The following is a 20,416-nucleotide window of genomic DNA, read 5'->3' as shown; positions in this document are numbered from 1 at the left end:
CCACCCACCACCACCAGGGGTGGCGGGGATAGCCCCGGGCTATCAGCCTGGGCCTGGGGTGCCCTGGAGAGGGTGACCCCTTTATTGGGGGGGTCCCCAGCTCTCCAGGGATCCCCGGCCTGGGCTGACTAGCGGTCAGGGTTGATGCTGCGGCTGGGGGGCCCGGTGAAAGGGCTCCCCTGGCTGTGGCATCAGCCCCCTGCTAGAAAAAGTCCAGTGCTGGTTCTGGAACATACAGGGGAACCCTACTCATTTTTTGTCCCCTATATTTCCAGAACCAGGACCGGATCAGAGCTGGTTGCGCAGAATACAGGGGACCCCTACGTCGTTTGTCCCCCGTATTTTGGCAACCAGCGCTGGTTCTGACTAGCCCGGTGCTGGTTGTGCTTAAGTACAGGGGACCCCTACGTCGTTTGTCCCCTGTATTTAAGCACACCCAGCACTGGGTTACTAATGCCCGGGGCTGGTTGCTCTTTTTTGGGGGGGTGCACGCCATTTTTTTCTTTTTTTACACAGGTTTTTTTGTTTTTTTTTACCACAGCAGCACAGACGGGTCTCACGGACCTGTCATTGCTCTGTGCCAATCACACAGATGCATGTAGCACGGATCTCCCGGGTTCGTGCTACATGCAAATGGGCACCATAACGCTGATTGGCTTCCTGTCTGCCACTGCAGTGCCACTCCTAGATGGGCCACGTGTTTGTGCCGCCCCCTTGTGTCGCTTAGCATAGTCATCCAGCTTCCTCGGTACAACCTTTTGGCCTAAAAACAATATTGTGAGGTGTTCAGAATAGAGTGGAAATGAGTGGAAATTAATGTTATTGGGGTTATTAATAGCGTAGGAACAAAAAAAGGCCCATTTATGTGATTTTAGCGTTTTTTTTTATTTTTTAAGAAAAAATCCAGATCCAAAACACAAAACCCAGAACCCAAAACACGGAAGGGTGGTTTTGGCAAAACCAATCCAGATCCAAAACACAAAGAAAGATCCAGATCCAAAACACAAAACACGAAAAGTGTCCGGTGCACACCCCTAGTACCAACCTGCACAACTAGGCACAGTTTTATTTTACATGGGTGTTTCCAAAAGCGGGAAATGGACTTGCATCATTTAAAATACACTTGTGCACAGGACCTGCAGAAATGATGTATGGAAAAGCCCTTTTAGTAAGCCACGTCATAGCCAGGTGCTCACTGGTTCCACTGAGTTCATAGGCTTCATGTTTAAGAATATTGGTGAGCCAACAAAATTTCTGCCTTTGTAGTGTGAGGACAGGTGGCACACTTTAATAGCTTCTATTCTCTATTAATTTAATTGCATGCCTTTTTAAGTTGGTAATATGTATTATTCATAAGTTGTAAAATAAAAAAAATCTGTTTTCTGAATTTTATACCAAATATCTTCTCTGGCTATAAATGTGTCCCCATAAACCCATACTTTTTGAGCCATATGACGGGAGACTCATGGCGCGACTTAGATGCTCCGCTACGGGCAGCTATTCCCAGACTTTCATACTTCTTTATTAAGTTACCGTCTGTGTTGCATCATAGTTGCATCCTATGTCGCTTATAGTGTCCTGGGTACATTCAGGATTGGTGTTTTTGTCACAGTGGAGTCGGTATGAAGTCTTATTTGGCACAATTTGAGGTTAGGTGTATGTGGACACATCTGTACAAAAGGCTATAAAGCGAATGTAGCTTTCATTTTAGCTTGTAGTACCAATGTTTGTACACAGGTATACAAATGACTTCCCTTGTAGTTTTCACAGGCTGTTATGGTCTCGCATACCGTGCTGTGTGTGTATGTATGTATGTATGTATGTATATGTGTATATATATATATATATATATATATATATATATATATATATATATAGTGTGTGTGTATATATATTAGTGTGTGTGTATCTAAGAACCTAACATACAAGTTGAGCCAATTTTAGTGGTGGACAAGAGTTCACACAATCAAGTGCAGTAAGAGGCTGTAAGCAGTCCGGAAAAATACTACTTTACAGACCTTTGTTATTGCATTCTTGACTAGAAAAGTTATGCAAGTTCTTTACCCATTGCTATATTGTCAAACATGTTCTTCCTTTGTTTCGATATAGCCATCCAAATTCACTTCTGTTCAGTGTGTAGCCCTAATAACATGTCAATAACCTGTGACTCCTGAGCTTAGGCTATAGGAGTACATGGAGTAAGATAAAGTAATTGAATCCTGCTGTCCCCTCTCATTGAAACAGTGGTCATACCACCATTGGCACTCAATTCCCTCATACAAGGGTTATGAATTATAGTGCGTATTTTACCTGGTATTGAGGATCGGGGACGTGCTCCGCTACAACCAATCCCATGGTTCTTTATGAAGAGATTGAAGAGCCTGGCCCGGCTGTAGAAAAAGTAGAGGGTGAAGTCGGGCCAGCCAGTGGCACTCTTCGTGCGCCTCGGTGAAGACTGCGGCAGGTAAGTGCAGTGGGTGCTGTGGGGCCTGCGCCGGGACCTGCATTCAGGACCATCAGGGTGGTACATGTGTAAGGGGCCTGAGGGGGAGCTCTCCTGGTGTCTGTACCAGGGGAGGGGGTGCTACCTGTCGGCTGCCAGGTGCACCGCCCACCACATACACAGCACAGACCCCGCCATGTACTTGGTATACCGCCTGGTACACAGCAGCACGGACACCAGATGACTGCCCCCGAGGTGAGTCCGGTACACTGGTTCCGGAAGGGGCCGCGGCTGCACGGTAACCCGGCTTTGAAGGCCACCATGCGGGAGGGGTGCGCTGTCTATATCCTGGAACCCTGGTTCGCGGTTTCCTCACCCGGAGGAGTCAATAGATGGAGGTTAGAGCCGGGGCCAGAGCATGTATTCCACCCGGTACAGGTGGGAGTGGGTGAGAGTGCCCTCACCCCTGTGTGTGTCCTGTATGTGGGGGACCTCACCCCTGTGTGTGTGTGTGTGTGTGTGTCCTGTATGTGGGGGACCTCATCCCTGTGTGTGTCCTGTATGTGGGGGAACTCACCCCTGTGTGTGTGTGTGTGTGTGTGTGTCCTGTATGTGGGGGACCTCACCCCTGTGTGTGTGTGCGTGTCCTGTATGTGGGGGACCTCACCCCTGTGTGTGTGTGCGTGTCCTGTATGTGGGGGACCTCACCCCTGTGTGTGTGTGCGTGTCCTGTATGTGGGGGACCTCACCCCTGTGTGTGTGTGTGCGTGTCCTGTATGTGGGGGACCTCACCCCTGTGTGTGTGTGTGCGTGTCCTGTATGTGGGGGACCTCACCCCTGTGTGTGTGTGTGTGCGTGTCCTGTATGTGGGGGACCTCACCCCTGTGTGTGTGTGTGTGTGTGCGTGTCCTGTATGTGGGGGACCTCACCCCTGTGTGTGTGTGTGTGTGTGTGTGTGCGTGTCCTGTATGTGGGGGACCTCACCCCTGTGTGTGTGTGTGTGTGTGTGTGTGTGTGCGTGTCCTGTATGTGGGGGACCTCACCCCTGTGTGTGTGTGTGTGTGTGTGTGTGTGCGTGTCCTGTATGTGGGGGACCTCACCCCTGTGTGTGTGTGTGTGTGTGTGTGCGTGTCCTGTATGTGGGGGACCTCACCCCTGTGTGTGTGTGTGTGTGCGTGTCCTGTATGTGGGAGACCTCACCCCTGTGTGTGTGTGTGTGTGTGTGCGTGTCCTGTATGTGGGGGACCTCACCCCTGTGTGTGTGTGTGTGTGCGTGTCCTGTATGTGGGGGACCTCACCCCTGTGTGTGTGTGTGTGCGTGTCCTGTATGTGGGGGACCTCACCCCTGTGTGTGTGTGTGTGTGCGTGTCCTGTATGTGGGGGACCTCACCCCTGTGTGTGTGTGTGTGCGTGTCCTGTATGTGGGGGACCTCACCCCTGTGTGTGTGTGTGTGCGTGTCCTGTATGTGGGGGACCTCACCCCTGTGTGTGTGTGTGTGCGTGTCCTGTATGTGGGGGACCTCACCCCTGTGTGTGTGTGTGTGTGCGTGTCCTGTATGTGGGGGACCTCACCCCTGTGTGTGTGTGTGTGCGTGTCCTGTATGTGGGGGACCTCACCCCTGTGTGTGTGTGCGTGTCCTGCATGTGGGGGACCTCACCCCTGTGTGTGTGCGTGTCCTGCATGTGGGGGACCTCACCCCTGTGTGTGTGTCCTGTATGTGGGGGACCTCACCCGTGTGTGTGTGTGTCCTGTATGTGGGGGACCTCACCCGTGTGTGTGTGTGTGCGCGTGTCCTGTATGTGGGGGACCTCACCCCTGTGTGTGCGCGTGTCCTGTATGTGGGGGACCTCACCCCTGTGTGTGTGTGTGTGTGTCCTGTATGTGGGGGACCTCACCCCTGTGTGTGTGTGTGTGTCCTGTATGTGGGGGACCTCACCCCTGTGTGTGTGTGCGTGTCCTGTATGTGGGGGACCTCACCCCTGTGTGTGTGTGTGTGTGTGTGTGCGTGTCCTGTATGTGGGGGACCTCACCCCTGTGTGTGTGTGTGCGTGTCCTGTATGTGGGGGACCTCACCCGTGTGTGTGTGTGTGTGTCCTGTATGTGGGGGACCTCACCCCTGTGTGCGTGTCCTGTATGTGGGGGACCTCACCCCTGTGTGCGTGTCCTGTATGTGGGGGACCTCACCCCTGTGTGTGTGTGCGTGTCCTGTATGTGGGGGACCTCACCCCTGTGTGTGTGTGTGTCCTGTATGTGGGGGACCTCACCCCTGTGTGTGTGTCCTGTATGTGGGGGACCTCACCCGTGTGTGTGTGTGTCCTGTATGTGGGGGACCTCACCCCTGTGTGTGTGTGCGTGTCCTGTATGTGGGGGACCTCACCCCTGTGTGTGTGTGTGTGTGCGTGTCCTGTATGTGGGGGACCTCACCCCTGTGTGTGTGTGTGCGTGTCCTGTATGTGGGGGACCTCACCCGTGTGTGTGTGTGTGCGTGTCCTGTATGTGGGGGACCTCACCCGTGTGTGTGTGTGTGTCCTGTATGTGGGGGACCTCACCCCTGTGTGCGTGTCCTGTATGTGGGGGACCTCACCCCTGTGTGTGTGTGTGCGTGTCCTGTATGTGGGGGACCTCACCCGTGTGTGTGTGTGTGTCCTGTATGTGGGGGACCTCACCCCTGTGTGCGTGTCCTGTATGTGGGGGACCTCACCCCTGTGTGCGTGTCCTGTATGTGGGGGACCTCACCCCTGTGTGTGTGTGCGTGTCCTGTATGTGGGGGACCTCACCCCTGTGTGTGTGTGTGTCCTGTATGTGGGGGACCTCACCCCTGTGTGTGTGTCCTGTATGTGGGGGACCTCGACCTCACCCCTGTGTGTGTGTCCTGTATGTGGGGGACCTCACCCGTGTGTGTGTGTGTGTGTGTGTGTGTGTGCGCGTGTCCTGTATGTGGGGGACCTCACCCCTGTGTGTGCGCGTGTCCTGTATGTGGGGGACCTCACCCCTGTGTGTGTGTGTGTGTGTCCTGTATGTGGGGGACCTCACCCCTGTGTGTGTGTGTGTGTCCTGTATGTGGGGGACCTCACCCCTGTGTGTGTGTGTGTGTCCTGTATGTGGGGGACCTCACCCCTGTGTGTGTGTGCGTGTCCTGTATGTGGGGGACCTCACCCCTGTGTGTGTGTGTGTGTGCGTGTCCTGTATGTGGGGGACCTCACCCCTGTGTGTGCGCGTGTCCTGTATGTGGGGGACCTCGACCTCACCCCTGTGTGTGTGTCCTGTATGTGGGGGACCTCGACCTCAACCCTGTGTGTGTGTTCTGTATGTGGGGGACCTCACCCGTGTGTGTGTGTGTGTGTGTGTGTGTGTGTGCGCGTGTCCTGTATGTGGGGGACCTCACCCCTGTGTGTGCGCGTGTCCTGTATGTGGGGGACCTCACCCCTGTGTGTGTGTGTGTCCTGTATGTGGGGGACCTCACCCCTGTGTGTGTGTGTGTGTCCTGTATGTGGGGGACCTCACCCCTGTGTGTGTGTGTGTGTCCTGTATGTGGGGGACCTCACCCCTGTGTGTGTGTGCGTGTCCTGTATGTGGGGGACCTCACCCCTGTGTGTGTGTGTGTGTGTGTGTGTGTGCGCGTGTCCTGTATGTGGGGGACCTCACCCCTGTGTGTGTGTGTGTGTGTGCGCGTGTCCTGTATGTGGGGGACCTCACCCGTGTGTGTGTGTGTCCTGTATGTGGGGGACCTCACCCCTGTGTGTGTGTCCTGTATGTGGGGGACCTCACCCCCCTGTGTGTGTGTGTCCTGTATGTGGGGGACCTCACCCCCCCCCTGTGTGTGTGTGTCCTGTATGTGGGGGACCTCACCCCCCTGTGTGTGTGTGTCCTGTATGTGGGGGACCTCACCCCCCTGTGTGTGTGTGTGTGTCCTGTATGTGGGGGACCTCATCCCCCTGTGTGTGTGTGTGTGTCCTGTATGTGGGGGACCTCACCCCCCTGTGTGTGTGTGCGCGCTGTTACCCGTGGGAGAAAAATCGGCATGATGGTCACCACCAATACCTGTAGTTGGTACTTTAGGGAGGGCACCCATGACTTTGTTGTCTGTTTAGGGATTATATACTTATGAGTGGCTTGTGGAATAGTCCTAAGTGCTTGCAGTGACTGGCTGCTTTACATAAATAATATACCTGTCCATACTCGCCAGTCCGGCAGCACTGTGTGACGGGCAGCCTGTGAATCAGTTTGGCTGCTTGTCATTTCAGTGCTGTAGCTGTGCGGAGCTAAGTGTGGTGAGCAGGGAAGGACCAGAGACTGCTCGCCACACCGATTTTATAAAGTACCTCAGAGTCGACTAAGAGCTCCCTGCAGCCCGGCGCACTGTAATGACAGGCAGCCAATCTGATGTTACTGCTGCTGGGCCCTGGGCAGTATATAGAGTTGACCCCAACACAATCCCTGCTGCTGGTAGTATATAAAATCAGTGTCTGCATTTCTTTGACTTCCCCACCCCCATTTCTCACCACCAGGTATGTCTGTTACTGCTTACAATTTTTTTTATATATTTACTTGTCACTCTTTCTATCCCCTTCCACATGTGTGCCTCTGCCCAACCCCCATGTGTACCTCTGCCTGCCATCATGTGTGTGTCTACACACCCACTGTGTGATTCTGCCTGCCCCCTTCTGTCCCTCTGCCCACCCAGCCTTTGTGAGCATCTGCCTGCTTCCCCCTACCTGTGTGCCTCTGATTGGGGAGCTCTACTTGTTTAATTTCTACTAGACCCCACAATTTCTGTCTTCACCCACCGTGCTTCATCATTGTAGTCTGGCAACTTCTCTAGGTGGATCAGGCACAGTCTGAACCCAGAGATGGTGATGCAGTGACATGACATATAGCTGATGTGTGGTGTTTTTCTTCTTCGGGGTCCATGGGGTTCACAGCCATTACATTGGGGTATGAATCCCGGTCACCAGGATGCATCGGGTTTTCTCCTCACATACCCCACCTCCTGCCTCAGGTAGCCAGTTCTTCCTGTTTGGTGTGTTCACCACATAGACAGTGGGACTGCTGGAGCATTCCTGCAGACGAGTACAAAAAAAAAAGTTTTACGCTCTATCTCAGCGGGTGGTCTGAGCTGTCCTGGAAGCCTGATTGGAGGCGCACCGGCCACGCGCTGCAACTACCTCCGGCGCCGCACCGCTAGCCTCGGCAGGTCCTTGGCAGGGGCTTTCTGGCCCTGGACCGCAACCGAATCAAGGGGATGGCAGGTAAGCAGGTGGTCGCGGCGGCCGCTGACGCCGGGACCACATGGCGGTCCGGCCTCGAGACTGGCCGGAGGCGCGCTGTAGTCAGGAGGCATACGGCTTGTTCTCCTAGCCTACAACGCCGGGATTTGATGTTCCTGACCAGCCGGGGCTTGTGGCGGTGGCCAGGTCAGTTACCGGGCAGGTCCAAGCAGCATAGGGGAGGAGGAACGCTTCCCCGGCGGCCCCTCCCCCAATCCACATGCTAGTTCAGTCCTCTGGCACAGTTGATTGTGGATTGTTCCTCCCAGCCTCCATATAGGGAAGCCAGAGTGTATGTCAGTTGCTCTCTGAACGCTGCTCCTACAATATGGACGCTGGGCAGTCTCAAAGAAAAAGAGTTAACAAAGGTATGTTATACCATAACTCTTATTTTTTTTTTCCCTGTCTGGGACAATTGTTTTATTTCTTTCTGTGGGAGCCAAATTGTCTTTTTTTATTATTATCATCCTATCTGGACCAATGTGTGTGTGTTTTTTCTTCATGTGGGGGCCAATGTGTTTTTCTTTTCCTATCTGGACCAATGTGTGTGTGTTTTTTCTTCATGTGGGGGCCAATGTGTTTTTCTTTTCCTATCTGGGCCAATGTCATCTGCTACAGTACATGTTTCATGGGTCTGTAGCTGCGATGTTGTTAGATTTACCATATCGTTGCATTATACTATTCTGAGAAAGAAGATGGGTCACGAGCAGGTTAGCTCAGGGGTCAGGCAGTGGCGACCCTCCTTCCCCCTCACTAACATGTGAAACTTTACTTGACAATTTGCGTAGTTCATGTAAATTACTACCCACAGCGCAGTATCAGGAATGTTTTTAGATATCTTTCATAGATCTTACGTCACACCTCACAGGCAATACAATACAGCGGACTTCATCTATTGTTTCTGGTCCTGCCAATTACTACGTCAGTTCTGGCTCGCAGTCAGGAAATACCATGTAGCAGGAGTAACTGCGACTTTTTTGGGAGATCTTCCCTTTAGTGCGTAGTGGATACGTTGACTGTTTCTTCTCAGTTGATGTAAATTTTGGAGGATGGGTCTTGTCTTGCGGCGCCCCCCCCACCCCCGTTTTTTTTTTCTTTGTATTAACAATCTTGTAACTGCCATATCGAATGTCTCGTTGTGCTAATTCACTGTATTCTATATTCTATTTATCATGGCCCTTGATAGATGGTCATTGTTTATGTATATGTAAGTTTTGCCATTTTTCTATTATCAATTTTAACATTTGTATTGCATACTGAATTGTCTCTTTTGCTTTATGCAATAAAATTATTTGAAAAAAAATTATATTGTTAAATATTATGATGCTGTATTTAATTGTAAAGTTTATGCAAGCATTCAAGATTTCAAGTGCTTTGCCCTAAGTATTGTGAGAACTTTGTTTTTTATTAGCAAAGTGTAATGATGTAGTTTGCTTTGCAGACCCCTTTGAAAACTAGAGATAACCCTGTGAGAACTCCATTACATGACAGTAACAAACAAACTATTGTGTTATCCAGCCATCCTGGCAGCTATTCTGACTTTAAGGTAACTGCATGCTTTTGTACAAATCTACTTTATGGCCACCGTTTGATATTCTGTCCAAGCTTTCATCCATAGATTAGTACAGCCACCACAAGAGGGCAGTTTCATCATGTATAGTGGGATGTACAGTTACAATCATCGTTCTGAAAGAAGTCAAGAGAGCAGTTATGTTTTGGTTGGCCAGCAAATGCTGGTACCTTGCATGTGAATTTGAGCTGTAGGTCTCTGGCTTTACAGGATGGTCAAGAGCATGATGGTGTTTAGCCAAATTCCCATGCTCTAGTGATTGAGTCCAATCTATTTAAAAATGAGAAGGGGACTATTTTGCTTTGCGTGCAAATTGTGTGTAAAATACATGGTGTAGAAGGTGTTTGAAATTAAAACATTAAGATTTTCAAAGGAAGAATTTAAATTTATAGGTTTCAAATTACACCTGTGTTGTAATAATAGGGGAATGGGTATGTAATGCCTGCTGTCGGGATGCCTCCTGTCACAATATTGATAGCGGCATCCTGATGGTTGCTATCCCGACACCTATCTTAACTCCCTTGTCAGGATTCCAGCATCGTGATTGAGACCGACTGTCTCATAATTACGTCCCGTAGTAATTGGCAATTTCTATGGCCTCACATGTACAAAGTGCTGGTAGCAGAAATACTACTGCTCTGCTTTTTATAGTCACTATACATTAAAAATGATGTGGATTATCACATTTACTAGCCCTTCAGATTTCTGAGTTCTCCCAGTGATTTCTACTTTTAAAGTCCCGTCAGTGGCGTTACTTCCATCCACAACCAAAAAATGTGTACTGCTTTTGTGGAAGGCCAGGGACTACTTGCATAACTTTTGGGCACCACCATTCAGAGAGGTACATGTCCTAGCAAATGTACCTGGGGGTTTTGGTTTGGAAGTAAGCACATCTCTTAATACTTCACACTGGGAGTGTGGTGGAAGCCATCAGAAGTGCTTAGAATTATAAAAATATTCCACAAGATTGGTAACACATGGGGTTAGTGAGGAATGGAATTAGTGTAGAATATTTTAAAGGGGAGGCAACAGTCGTGGCAAATCAGAATCTGGGTTCTAGTGTCAACTTTTAGTTTTTGTTTTTTTTTTATTGTGGCTGTTTCATGTTTTTGTTGTGAATCTAAAGCTGGGTACACACTACTAGACCATATGCTGTCTGATCCTGCGGATTGGAGCGACATATCTGGTACATCGTCTAGAGTGTCCCCATGATATGCACGCTCCTGCAGGTAATTAGCGACATCCCTTCAGCCCAAATGCAGGGCCGATGGGGGATGTCGCCAACGATGCCAGGCTGCAGAATGCAGCATGGTGCATCCCTCCCCCCTGTCGGACCCATCAGGGGCAAGTGTGTAGGCACTTGGAGCATGCCGGGTACACATTGTCTGATGTGTACCCAGCTTAACACATTGTAACCTAAGAAACAGCCATTGCAGTCCACAAATTCCTTCTATGATTACAAATGTCACTAATGGCTGTCATAATTTACAACATGTCTTCCAAGTGACAGCAGCATGTTCAAGTTCTGATTTATCCTAAAAGTCCTGTATTCTAGCATTAGAAGTTATTCCTACTTCAGGATCCATAGAAGATCCACAGGAAACCTTGGGGTATAGATGATGACGAAGACATTCGGGCACTATGCAGTTAAATTTTTTTTCTCCAAGGATACAACGGGGCCTCCCTCTATACCCCGCCCCCGGGCCGGAGGCTCCTCCGTTTCGTTTGGTGCCCGGCCGGAGTCGGGTCACGCTATTGCAATGGGGCTGTTACTAACAGCCCTGAAAATTTTACGTTTTTCTAAGTACGGTCAGCGTGAACAGTCCAGTGGAAGTTCGCACGGCCGCGTAATCACCCCGCTGGTGCTGAGCCGCCGGTACTGATCTGTGCCTCTCGGCGGGTCTTAGCGGTCTTGGCTAGCAGGGACCTCGGGGGGATTCCTAGACTGCGGCTGGATGCTACGGGGTGCCGGTAAGCAACACTCACCACGGTGGTGCATGCCGAGACGCAGTCTTTTCCTCCAGGGTTGGGGGACACCCTGGGGATGACAGCAAGTGTGGCCAGGCACTGATTCCTGCGTCCACACTAAGACATCTGGGACTTGGGACTGGAGTTCTGCAGAACACTCCAGCGTCCCAGGGGTTAAACGCTGGCCAGGGGAGGCAGCCTTCCCTGTCTAACAGCCGGGCTCCTCCCCGCTGCTGAACACGCCTTTCCACTGTGGTCTGGCTTGATCTGTGACAGCTTCCTGTTTCCGGCTCCGCCTCCCCACGAGTTCTTCAGTCATTCTCCTGGCTATGTGTCGCTGATCTGCACAGGCAGTGCGGAGTATGGGTCCCCCTACATACACTGACCTCCAACCAAAGGAGAGGTATGTAGCACTTTTGTCCTATTGGACACTAAGTCTCTGTAGTTGACTTCAGGAAGTGCCATTAAGTGCAGGTATTATTGTTTTCTGCATTTCTTTGCGACTGTATGCTAGCACTGTCTGTCTGTTTTCTTTGCTAAAAACGATCATTCTTTTGTTGCTATCCCTGTACCTATTTTGCTATTCCCGGCCATAAGCATGGGTGTGGTGCGGGTGTGGCACAAGTCGCAGCTGAGACTCAGTCAAGTGATCCTCTTTACTTTGTATGGCAGTGAGAGTGATATGACTAAATTAATCCCTATTAATCTGCTCTGTAAAAAACAGTACAGCGGTGTTAGGGGCAGGGGACACAGCCTCTGAGGGGTTATGTTTCCGGTGTCACACTAGTGTTCACTCTAGCTCCGACGGCAGGCAGGGCGCCGGAGCTAGAGAAAGCACTTCCGCGTGCACACCCGAAAAGGGGCGTGGCCATTGAAAAGGAAGGGGTGTATAAGACGCATCACCCTTTTCGTCACTCTTGGGGGCGTGCGCGGCACTTACGGACACGCCGGGCAGCCCCCAAGCACTTCTGACAAGGAGAATAGATGCCGGGCGCGGGTCAAGGCACCCGCAGATTGTGAGGGCAGGGTGCTTTTTGCCCTCCACAGGGAGGGCAGGGCGCTGCGCCCCGCTAAAACAGCCTAGCGGGAACGCGTTACACTGCCCCTGGTCCTTCTGAGGCTTCTGCCATTCAGCAGTAGCCGCCATGGGGAGTACTTTTGCAAAAGCACTAACAACCATTGCAAGGCGTTTAGCAGGCCCTCCTTGGTGTGTCCACAGTTCAGTTTTCAACAACAGCACCTTTTGCCAGCGCAAAACCTGCTGCAACCTCCTACACCTTCACAGGTGTTGTCCCCTCAGTGGGTTAATACAGTTCCTCCTATATTGCAGGGTGCGACTGAGATATGTCAGCAGGATGCACCTATCAGCAGACCAGCTAAAAGGCTATTGTCGCAATCTACTGTATGGGATGATGAGTCATCTGCTTCTGGATGACTCTGAGCTACCTCCTCTGGAGGCGGAGGTCAAGTCTAAAACATATATTCCCGGGCTAATACAAGCTGTAAAAGCAGCCCTGATCATGGAAGAGGATGAGCCTCCTGCGCCTAAATCTAGGCATGCATATTTCATGGAAGAAAAGGTGACTGAGGCTACATTCCCATTGTCTGACCAATTGGTGAATCACTTGGAGGTAGCTTGGAAAACGCCTTGAAAGTGGTATCAACCGCAGATGCGTCTAGTCTCTGCTTACCCTCTTGCTGAGAATTATTTTTCCAAATGGGAGACTCCAGCGGTGGTGGATTCCCAGGTCACACATTTGGTAAGTAGAGGTATGCCTTGAATCTGTTTATTCCCTTTCGGGGGGCTGCATGCAGACCAGCTATGGCCATTTGCTGGGTGGCTCAGGCCATGGAATGTTGGGCTAATAGCATTGAAACATTCTTAACCTCTAATGCAAGAGTCTTCAACCTTGGCCCTCCAGCTGCTGCGGAACTACAGATCCCAGGATGCCCTGCCACAGTTTTAGCATACAGTTATATATCAAAATGGTGGCAAGCATGCTGGGATGTGTAGTTCCACAGCAGCTGGTGGGCCAAAGACCCATGCTCTAATGCTACCAGGGAACAGCTGAATCTGGTGGAAATCTAAGATTCGGCTACCTATATAAATGAGGCAGCTTTGGATATTGACCTACTAAATGCCAGGGTTTCTTCGGCGGCTATTGCAGCTCTCAGTTCTCTGTGGCTCCATTCTTGGAGAGCTGATGCGGAATCCAAGAAGTGGTTGGAATGTTTGCCTTATGACAGTAAAGTCTTGTTTGGCCCTGATCTGGGCAAGATTGTGAATACCTTTTAGCAGCAGCTAAGTTGGCTTGTCTGCCTTCTACTCCGGCCTCTTTGGGGGTTCGGACTCCGTCCTTTTGGACCTATCGGGCCCCAGGTAAGGCTAGAACTCAGTCCTTTCCCAGGTCATCCACCACAAATAATTCTGCCAGGCCTAAGAGTCCTGGAGTACCAGACGTCTGGCTGCCAAGCCTGATGACAAGCCCTCCGCTTGACGGGACAGGTCTTCTCCTGAGGGACCCCAGGGTGGGAGGCCCCAGTACTGGTGTCAAACTGCCACGGATTCCTGGGTGAAGTAAGTGGTCTCTGGGGTATGCCCTCTCCTTCTGCAGAAGGCCTCCCCATCAATTCGTTTGCACAGGGCTTCCGAAAAACACTGACAAGGCTTGGGCTATTCAACAGGTGGTACAATCCATGCTACAGGCAGGAGTCATTGTACTGATCCCGATGTCCCAAAGAGGAACAAGGTATTATTCCAGCCTTCCTCTAGTCCAGAAGCCAAACTGTTCTTACCGTCCTATTCTCAATCTCAGGCCCCTGAACAAATTCCTCAGGGTACCCAGGTTCAGAATGGAGACCCTATGCTCAGTTGTACTGGCTATGGAACCTGGGGATTTTATGGTATCCCTGGATATTCAGGATGCATACCTGCATATTCCAATTGTTTCAGCTCACCAATGTTTTCTCAGGTTTGCTGTGTCACAACATCAGTTTCAGGCTCTGCCGTTTGGCCTTGCAATTGCACCTCGGGTATTTACAGAGGTCATGGCGTTAATGGAAGCCCATATGCGGCTGCAGGGGATCCTCCTGTTACCATACCTAGATGACCTCTTGCTACTAGCAGGGTCCTCAGAGGTACTTCACCACCACATGCAGCTAACGATATTTGTGCTCCAGATACACGGGTGGTTGATAAATTGGAAAAAGTCCTCACTGATTCCGTCTCAAATTATGCTCCATCTGGAGGCCCTGTTGGATTCACAACAGCAAAGGATTTTTCTGACAGCAGAAAAGATCTCCACTTTGCAGATGCGGATGCCTTCACAATCGCTGAGTCAGTTCACTCAGCAATGCAGTTACTGGGATCCATGGTGTTGACATGGTGGAGTATGCCTAGTTTCATTCCCGGCCTCTGCAGCTATTGATCCTTTCCAAGTGGGACGGAATTCCCCATCATATATGGACTCAAATGATGAAGCTCTCTCCGGAGGTACGCCTGACGCTGACCGGGTGGCTACAGACTTCTCACCTCACCAAGGGGTTCCCTTTTTGGATCTCGGACTGGGTCCTTCTGATGACGGATGCCAGTCTTCGGGGCTGGGGCGCAGTGACTGTTCCACACTCACTTCAGGGAAGGTGGGCTGCAGAGGAATCTGCGCTTCCAATCAATATATTGGAATTGCGGGCAGTCTTCAGGGCCTTGCAGCAAGCCAGGCTGTTGCTTCACGGAAAACCCGTGCAAGTAAAGTCAGATAGTACCACGACAGGAGGAACTCTAAGTCAGGTGGCAAAGACAGAGGTGTCACGCATTCTGGCATGGGCGGAAGGCCATCTACCAGCCATATCGGCGGTGTTCATTCCAGGAGTGCTGAATTGGGAAGCGGACTTCCTCAACCATCACGACGTGCATCCAGGGGAACGGTCTCTTCACCAAGAAGTGTTTCAACTCCTAGTGGACAGGTGGGGCTTTCCAGACATGGACCTCATTGCTCTCATCTAAATCACAAGCTGCTTCAGTGCGGGTCCAGGACAAGAGACGCCAGTGCTCTTGGTGGATGTTCTGTCAGTCAAGTGGACTTTCCAGTTTGTGTACCTGTTTCCTCCAATCCCTCCTTCCTCGAGCAATTCGGAAGTTCAAACAAGAGAGCGGTATAGTCCTGCTGGTGACTCCAGCGTGGCCCAGATGTCCATGGTACTCAGATCTTTGGAGTCTCTCTATCGACAATCCGTGGCTGTTGCCTCAAAGTCCGGACCTGTTGTCTCCGGGCCCTTGCCTCTATCCAGATCTGGGTCGTCTGTCTTTGAGACATCCCTCTTAAGGTCCAAGGGTTTTTCCGGCTCTGTGGTTAACACCATGCTCAGACCACGTAAACCTGCTTCTGCTAGAATTTACCACAGGGTGTGGCATACCTATTTTGAATGGTGTCATCCAAAAAGTTATGACCCCCCCCCCCCCAAGGTGTTTAGGATACCCAGTGTGTTGGCTTTCCTGCAAGCAGGTTTAGACCTTGGTCTCCGCCTTGCTACACTGAAGGTCCATATCTCGGCCCTTTCAGTGTGATTCCAGCGAAGGATTTCTCCTCTTCCTACATCCGCACTTTTCTGCAGGGAGTCCTTCCTATCCAGCCTCCCTTTGTCCCTTCTGTAGCGCCTTTGGATTTGGCTGTTTTCCTTTAAGGTTCTCCAGAGCCCTCCATTTGAACCAATAGCTTACTGCCAAGACTGTTTTTCTTCTGGCCATTGCTTCTGCCAGAAGAGTTTTCCATTTCTAGTTTTTCATAGGGACAGGGCAGTGCTTCGCAATCTCCATGGGTTCCTTCCTAAGGTGGTCTCTAATTTCCACATTAATGAAGAAATTATTGTGCCGGCCTTTAATTCCTCAGACCTCTTGGCAGGGGAGGCCTCACTGGATGCGGTACGTGCCCTCAGGATTTATGTGGATCGTACCAGTTCTCTTTGGAAATCGGACTCATTGTTTGTTCTTTATGGTTTCCACAAGACAGGATGGCCAGCCAATAAACAAACTTTGGCTAGATGGCTTTGCATGACTATCTCTGAGGCTTACATTTATGAGGTCCTTCCTGTCCTGCCCTATGTTACTGCTCATTCTACTCTGACTGTAGGCCCTTCGTGGGCAGCTAGTCGTGGTGCCTTGGCTGTACAGCTTTGTAAGGCGGCCACGTGGACTTCTATCCAGACCTTTTTGAGGTATTATGCCTTTGATACCTTTGCCACTCAGGATGCTTCCTTCGGGCAGTGGATTCTCCTTTCTGCACAGGAGCATCCCCGCCCTTGAGGGTACTGCTTTGGGAATCCCCAAGGTTTCCTGTGGAGCTTTTATGGACCCTGAAGTAGAAAAGTAGAGAGATGGTAAGAACTTACCCTTGTTATCTCTTTTTCTACAAGGTACATAGGGTCCACAGGGCCACAGGACACACCTGTCTTTCAAATGGACTTCGCTCTGGTCACAGGTTTTCCGTCTCCTTCTGTGTGAGAATGTGATTCTAGTGTGTTCCAGACTTTCTTCTCTCTTTAATCCTCCTCCGGGCTTACTATGTAACAGAGGAGCCTCTGGCCCGGGGGCGGGGTATAGAGGGTGGCCCTGTTGTCTCCTGGGAGAAAAAATTGAACTGCATGATGCCCGGATGTCTTCGTCATCACCAATACCCCAAGGTTTCCTGTGGACCCTATGGACCTCGTAGAAAGAGATAACAAGGGTAAGTTCTTACCATATCTCTACTTTTCCGCAAGTCATGGTACCCAACATAATTTCATGAGGAAATATTCTTTTTGAGTTCAAGTACTATTTAAGATGTGTGCTAGAGGGACAGATTCTCTTTTAAATTATTTTAAACGTGGTCTTTTTGCTTGAAAGCCTCTTCTGTACTGGCCGAAAACTATTGTGTTTATTGGTTTAATTATCTTAACTCCTTTCATGGTACATAAACATTTTTGAATGTTACTCAATTCCTTCTTGATATTGGATCAACTTGTATTTTGGGTTTTGTGGCTCAACTGTTTTGTTTTAACATGCTTAGATGTTTAAACCTGAGGTAGTGATACAAAGGGTGTTGGGAACACAAAAACGCTTGGACCTCTTCATGCGATTATTGTGCCATAGCTTCTCTTAAGATCGGCATACATTATACCAGAGGTTCCCAAATGGTGTCCTCAAGGCACCCCAACAGTTCAGGTTTTACAGAGATCCATGGTTGAGCACAGGTGGTTAAATCAAATTGACTGAGGTAGCTCCTCCAATTGTGTGTGTGTGGTTGTTTGTGTGTGTGTGTGTGTATATATATATATATATATATATATATATGTATGTAAGTATGTGTGTGTGTGTTTGTGTGTATGTGTATATATATATACATATGTGTGTGTGTATGTATATATATATATGTATGTGTATATATATATATATATATATATATAAAGAATGTGTGTGTGCAGTCTGAGGCCCATCTTCTATGTCATTTAATCAGTGCATTGTTTTGCACACCTGAAAGCTTGAGACACTTTCTACTCAGACTAGCACCCCTACCACATTGGTTTAGAGCATGGAGTCTGGCATTGTAATATGCACACCATCAGAGGCACAATACAGGTTAGTCCTGCAAATATTTAGACTCTGTAGTGCAGCTTTGGTTCATTTTTAGGGCGTGGGTCCCCCTGGATTGCTTCGGTTTTAATGCGGTGTCCTGAAGCAGATCAACACATTTTTCCTGTATAACACATTTTAACGCTTCACGGTCTGTTTTTTATATATGTATTTCACTTTTTATTCTTTATATGCGGCTGCTCTTAACAATTTCCTTTACACTTCACTTTTCTTATTAGAGTGGTGCCTTGGGGTGGCTTAACTGGGCAAGTTTGGGGGTGTCCTGCGCTCTGGATTTGAACCCTAGTATGTTAGGGACCTACCTTACAGAGGTTACCTGGATGTGGTGGGTAGGCCCATAACCTTGGCCAAGATTATGCCAAAAACCTCTGTTTACTGCAAAATTTATTTATTTATATATAATCGGTTAATTAGTACACAAAAAGAAGAAATACAAGTGCACAACTCCAATTAAGTCACCTGTGGTCAAGCATGGATATCTTCCAAACCTGGACTGTTAGAGTGCCCGAGGACAGAGTTTGGGACCTCTGCATTATGCAATTATCAATTGATTGGACTGATTGCATAGTGCAGAAGTTCACTAACTGCACCATTACAGTCCACTTTTAAGGATATTCATTCTTGAGCACAGTGACCTAATTAGTGCCTCTGTCAATTTGATTTAACCATCTGGATTCAAGCCTGAATATCCTTAAAACTTGGACTGTAATGGCGGAGTTTGGGAACCTCTGGCACAGTGTATGGCCGTGTTCAATCAGTGATGATCGGACAGTCAGGCATGAAAAATCTTCCAACATAGCTGACTGACTGATCTGATCACTGGTCGGCCACATCTGGCAATGCATACACTGCTGCTGCCAACCTCCTGACATTCCCATGTTCCTTCACAATGGATGGGTTACAGGCTGTCAGATAAACTGTCATTCTAAATGACATTTTATATGAAAATGTATGCCCAGCATTAGTGGAGTAGGTTAGTGTTTCAAGATAAAGTGTAAGCATACAAATAGAAATTATATTACCATAGTTTGTTAATGCTTATATATTATGATTGTTTTCATTTCAGGAGGCGATTTCCAAGAAATCCAGCAATGATGCCATTTTTAACTCTACAGTAAATGAGAACTTGTAACATTCCGTCCTGCAATGTAGGTTCTGTATTTTTCTTTCAGCGGTTTTATTAAAGTGCATCTGTCTACATTGTTCACAATTAACTAGGAACTGGTGTCTCTATTACCTGAGTGGTTACTGGTTCTTAGTTAATTGATAGAAGCTTATTATTGGTTGAGCCTATACAATTTCTACTTCCTTTGTGTGTGCTCTTTAAAGTTAAGACTTTTTGCTTTGCTTTGGCAAGTGTTTACACAAACAGTATTTTAAATATCGTGTATGTATATATGTATTAGGGTCACTTAATCTGCGTAGCCTCCTAACATGGTGCGTATTCACTGTGTTTGAAATGGAAAGTTCAGTATTGGTCTAATATATTTTGAAATAAAGCAAAAACACATTGGTCCTAAATTATTGTATTTCTTGTCATGCAGTTTAATATTCTATTATGCAGCTAGAAGAAAAAGAGCACGTTTTGATTCTAAATGTTTCTTGGTTAGCATGCATTTAGTAAAGCACAATAAATAATGAGCTATATTTTTCAATCAAGTCCACTTTACCGGAGTTAGTTTTTGTGCATATAATGAAATTTATCTATTTGTTGGATGTTCATTTGTGACTGTAAAGAAAAGGAAAATATACTGCATTTGCAAAGGCTCTGGACAAAACACTGAGAATTGGAAGACCCTGTCTAGGATCTCATTACTGTCAATACTGAAAACTAAAGAATGTTGCTTATAAAGTGTAAGGAAAGTTACATGCTGATGTTTTGTTATATATACTTTTTTTTAAGAGTCTGCTTCTCTTGTGCTGTTTGAGTAGGCTTTTATGTTTTGTAGTGATTGCACTCATGGGAATTGTTACTGTATATAGATGGCAACATGATTTCAAAATGTTGGCCTAAATTAAAATGCCAAAAATGTGGCATTACTGGGAGTATTTTTTAATAAACCTAGGATAATTTTTTTATGTACTCAGATTATATAGGTAATACCTTAATATCTACCTGATACTTAACATAATTACTTTGTCTATGTGTCATCATGCCATTGTGTGTGTGTGTGTGTGTGTATATATAGCTTAATAAATTATGCTTTTTATTTTATTTACGATATATAAAAACTTTTTCTACAGCCTTTATTTTAGCTGAAATAAAGAAACCAGCATTTCTCTTGTGTATTCATTTGTTGGCTTTGCACCTATTTTTCTATCTTACTATTTGGTAATACTGGAACCATAGGATATAAAGGGCTCAGGCTCTATTTTGAGCACGGAAAAAATGATTTGCCCTCCAGCACACTGCAGCAAAATCAACAAATACTTAAATCCTACATGATCATAGAGATTCAGAGGTGTTATTCATATTTGTAAATGTATGTAAATAAGTGCCAGGCCATCGTCAAGGCTGCTCTATACTGGCGTTCCTAACATT

General features: G+C 48.3%; 1 protein-coding gene across 2 annotated transcripts in view; it reads left to right on the top strand.

The window, feature by feature from the left end:
• LOC148513715 (protein regulator of cytokinesis 1-like) overlaps positions 1-20,143 on the top strand; it is a 52,445-nt gene extending 32,302 nt beyond the window's left edge. Inside the window, exons 13-14 of one of the 2 annotated variants that reach the window (XM_088481460.1) lie at positions 9,153-9,257; positions 18,941-20,143. In XM_088481460.1, the coding sequence (XP_088337586.1) occupies positions 9,153-9,257; positions 18,941-19,006 (171 nt within the window). In that variant the 3' untranslated portion in view covers positions 19,007-20,143. The remainder of the gene's footprint in view (positions 1-9,152; positions 9,258-18,940) is intronic. The other variant, XM_088481461.1, reaches the window with a different exon arrangement.
• Positions 20,144-20,416: the final 273 nt, after the last annotated feature.

The sequence above is a fragment of the Taudactylus pleione genome, unplaced genomic scaffold (genome assembly GCF_031769625.1).
Source record: "Taudactylus pleione unplaced genomic scaffold, aTauple2 ptg000273l, whole genome shotgun sequence".
Classification (NCBI taxonomy): Eukaryota; Metazoa; Chordata; class Amphibia; order Anura; family Myobatrachidae; genus Taudactylus; species Taudactylus pleione.
The sequence above is the reverse complement of the archived record's forward strand: the minus strand, read 5'-3'. Positions and strand labels throughout refer to the sequence as shown.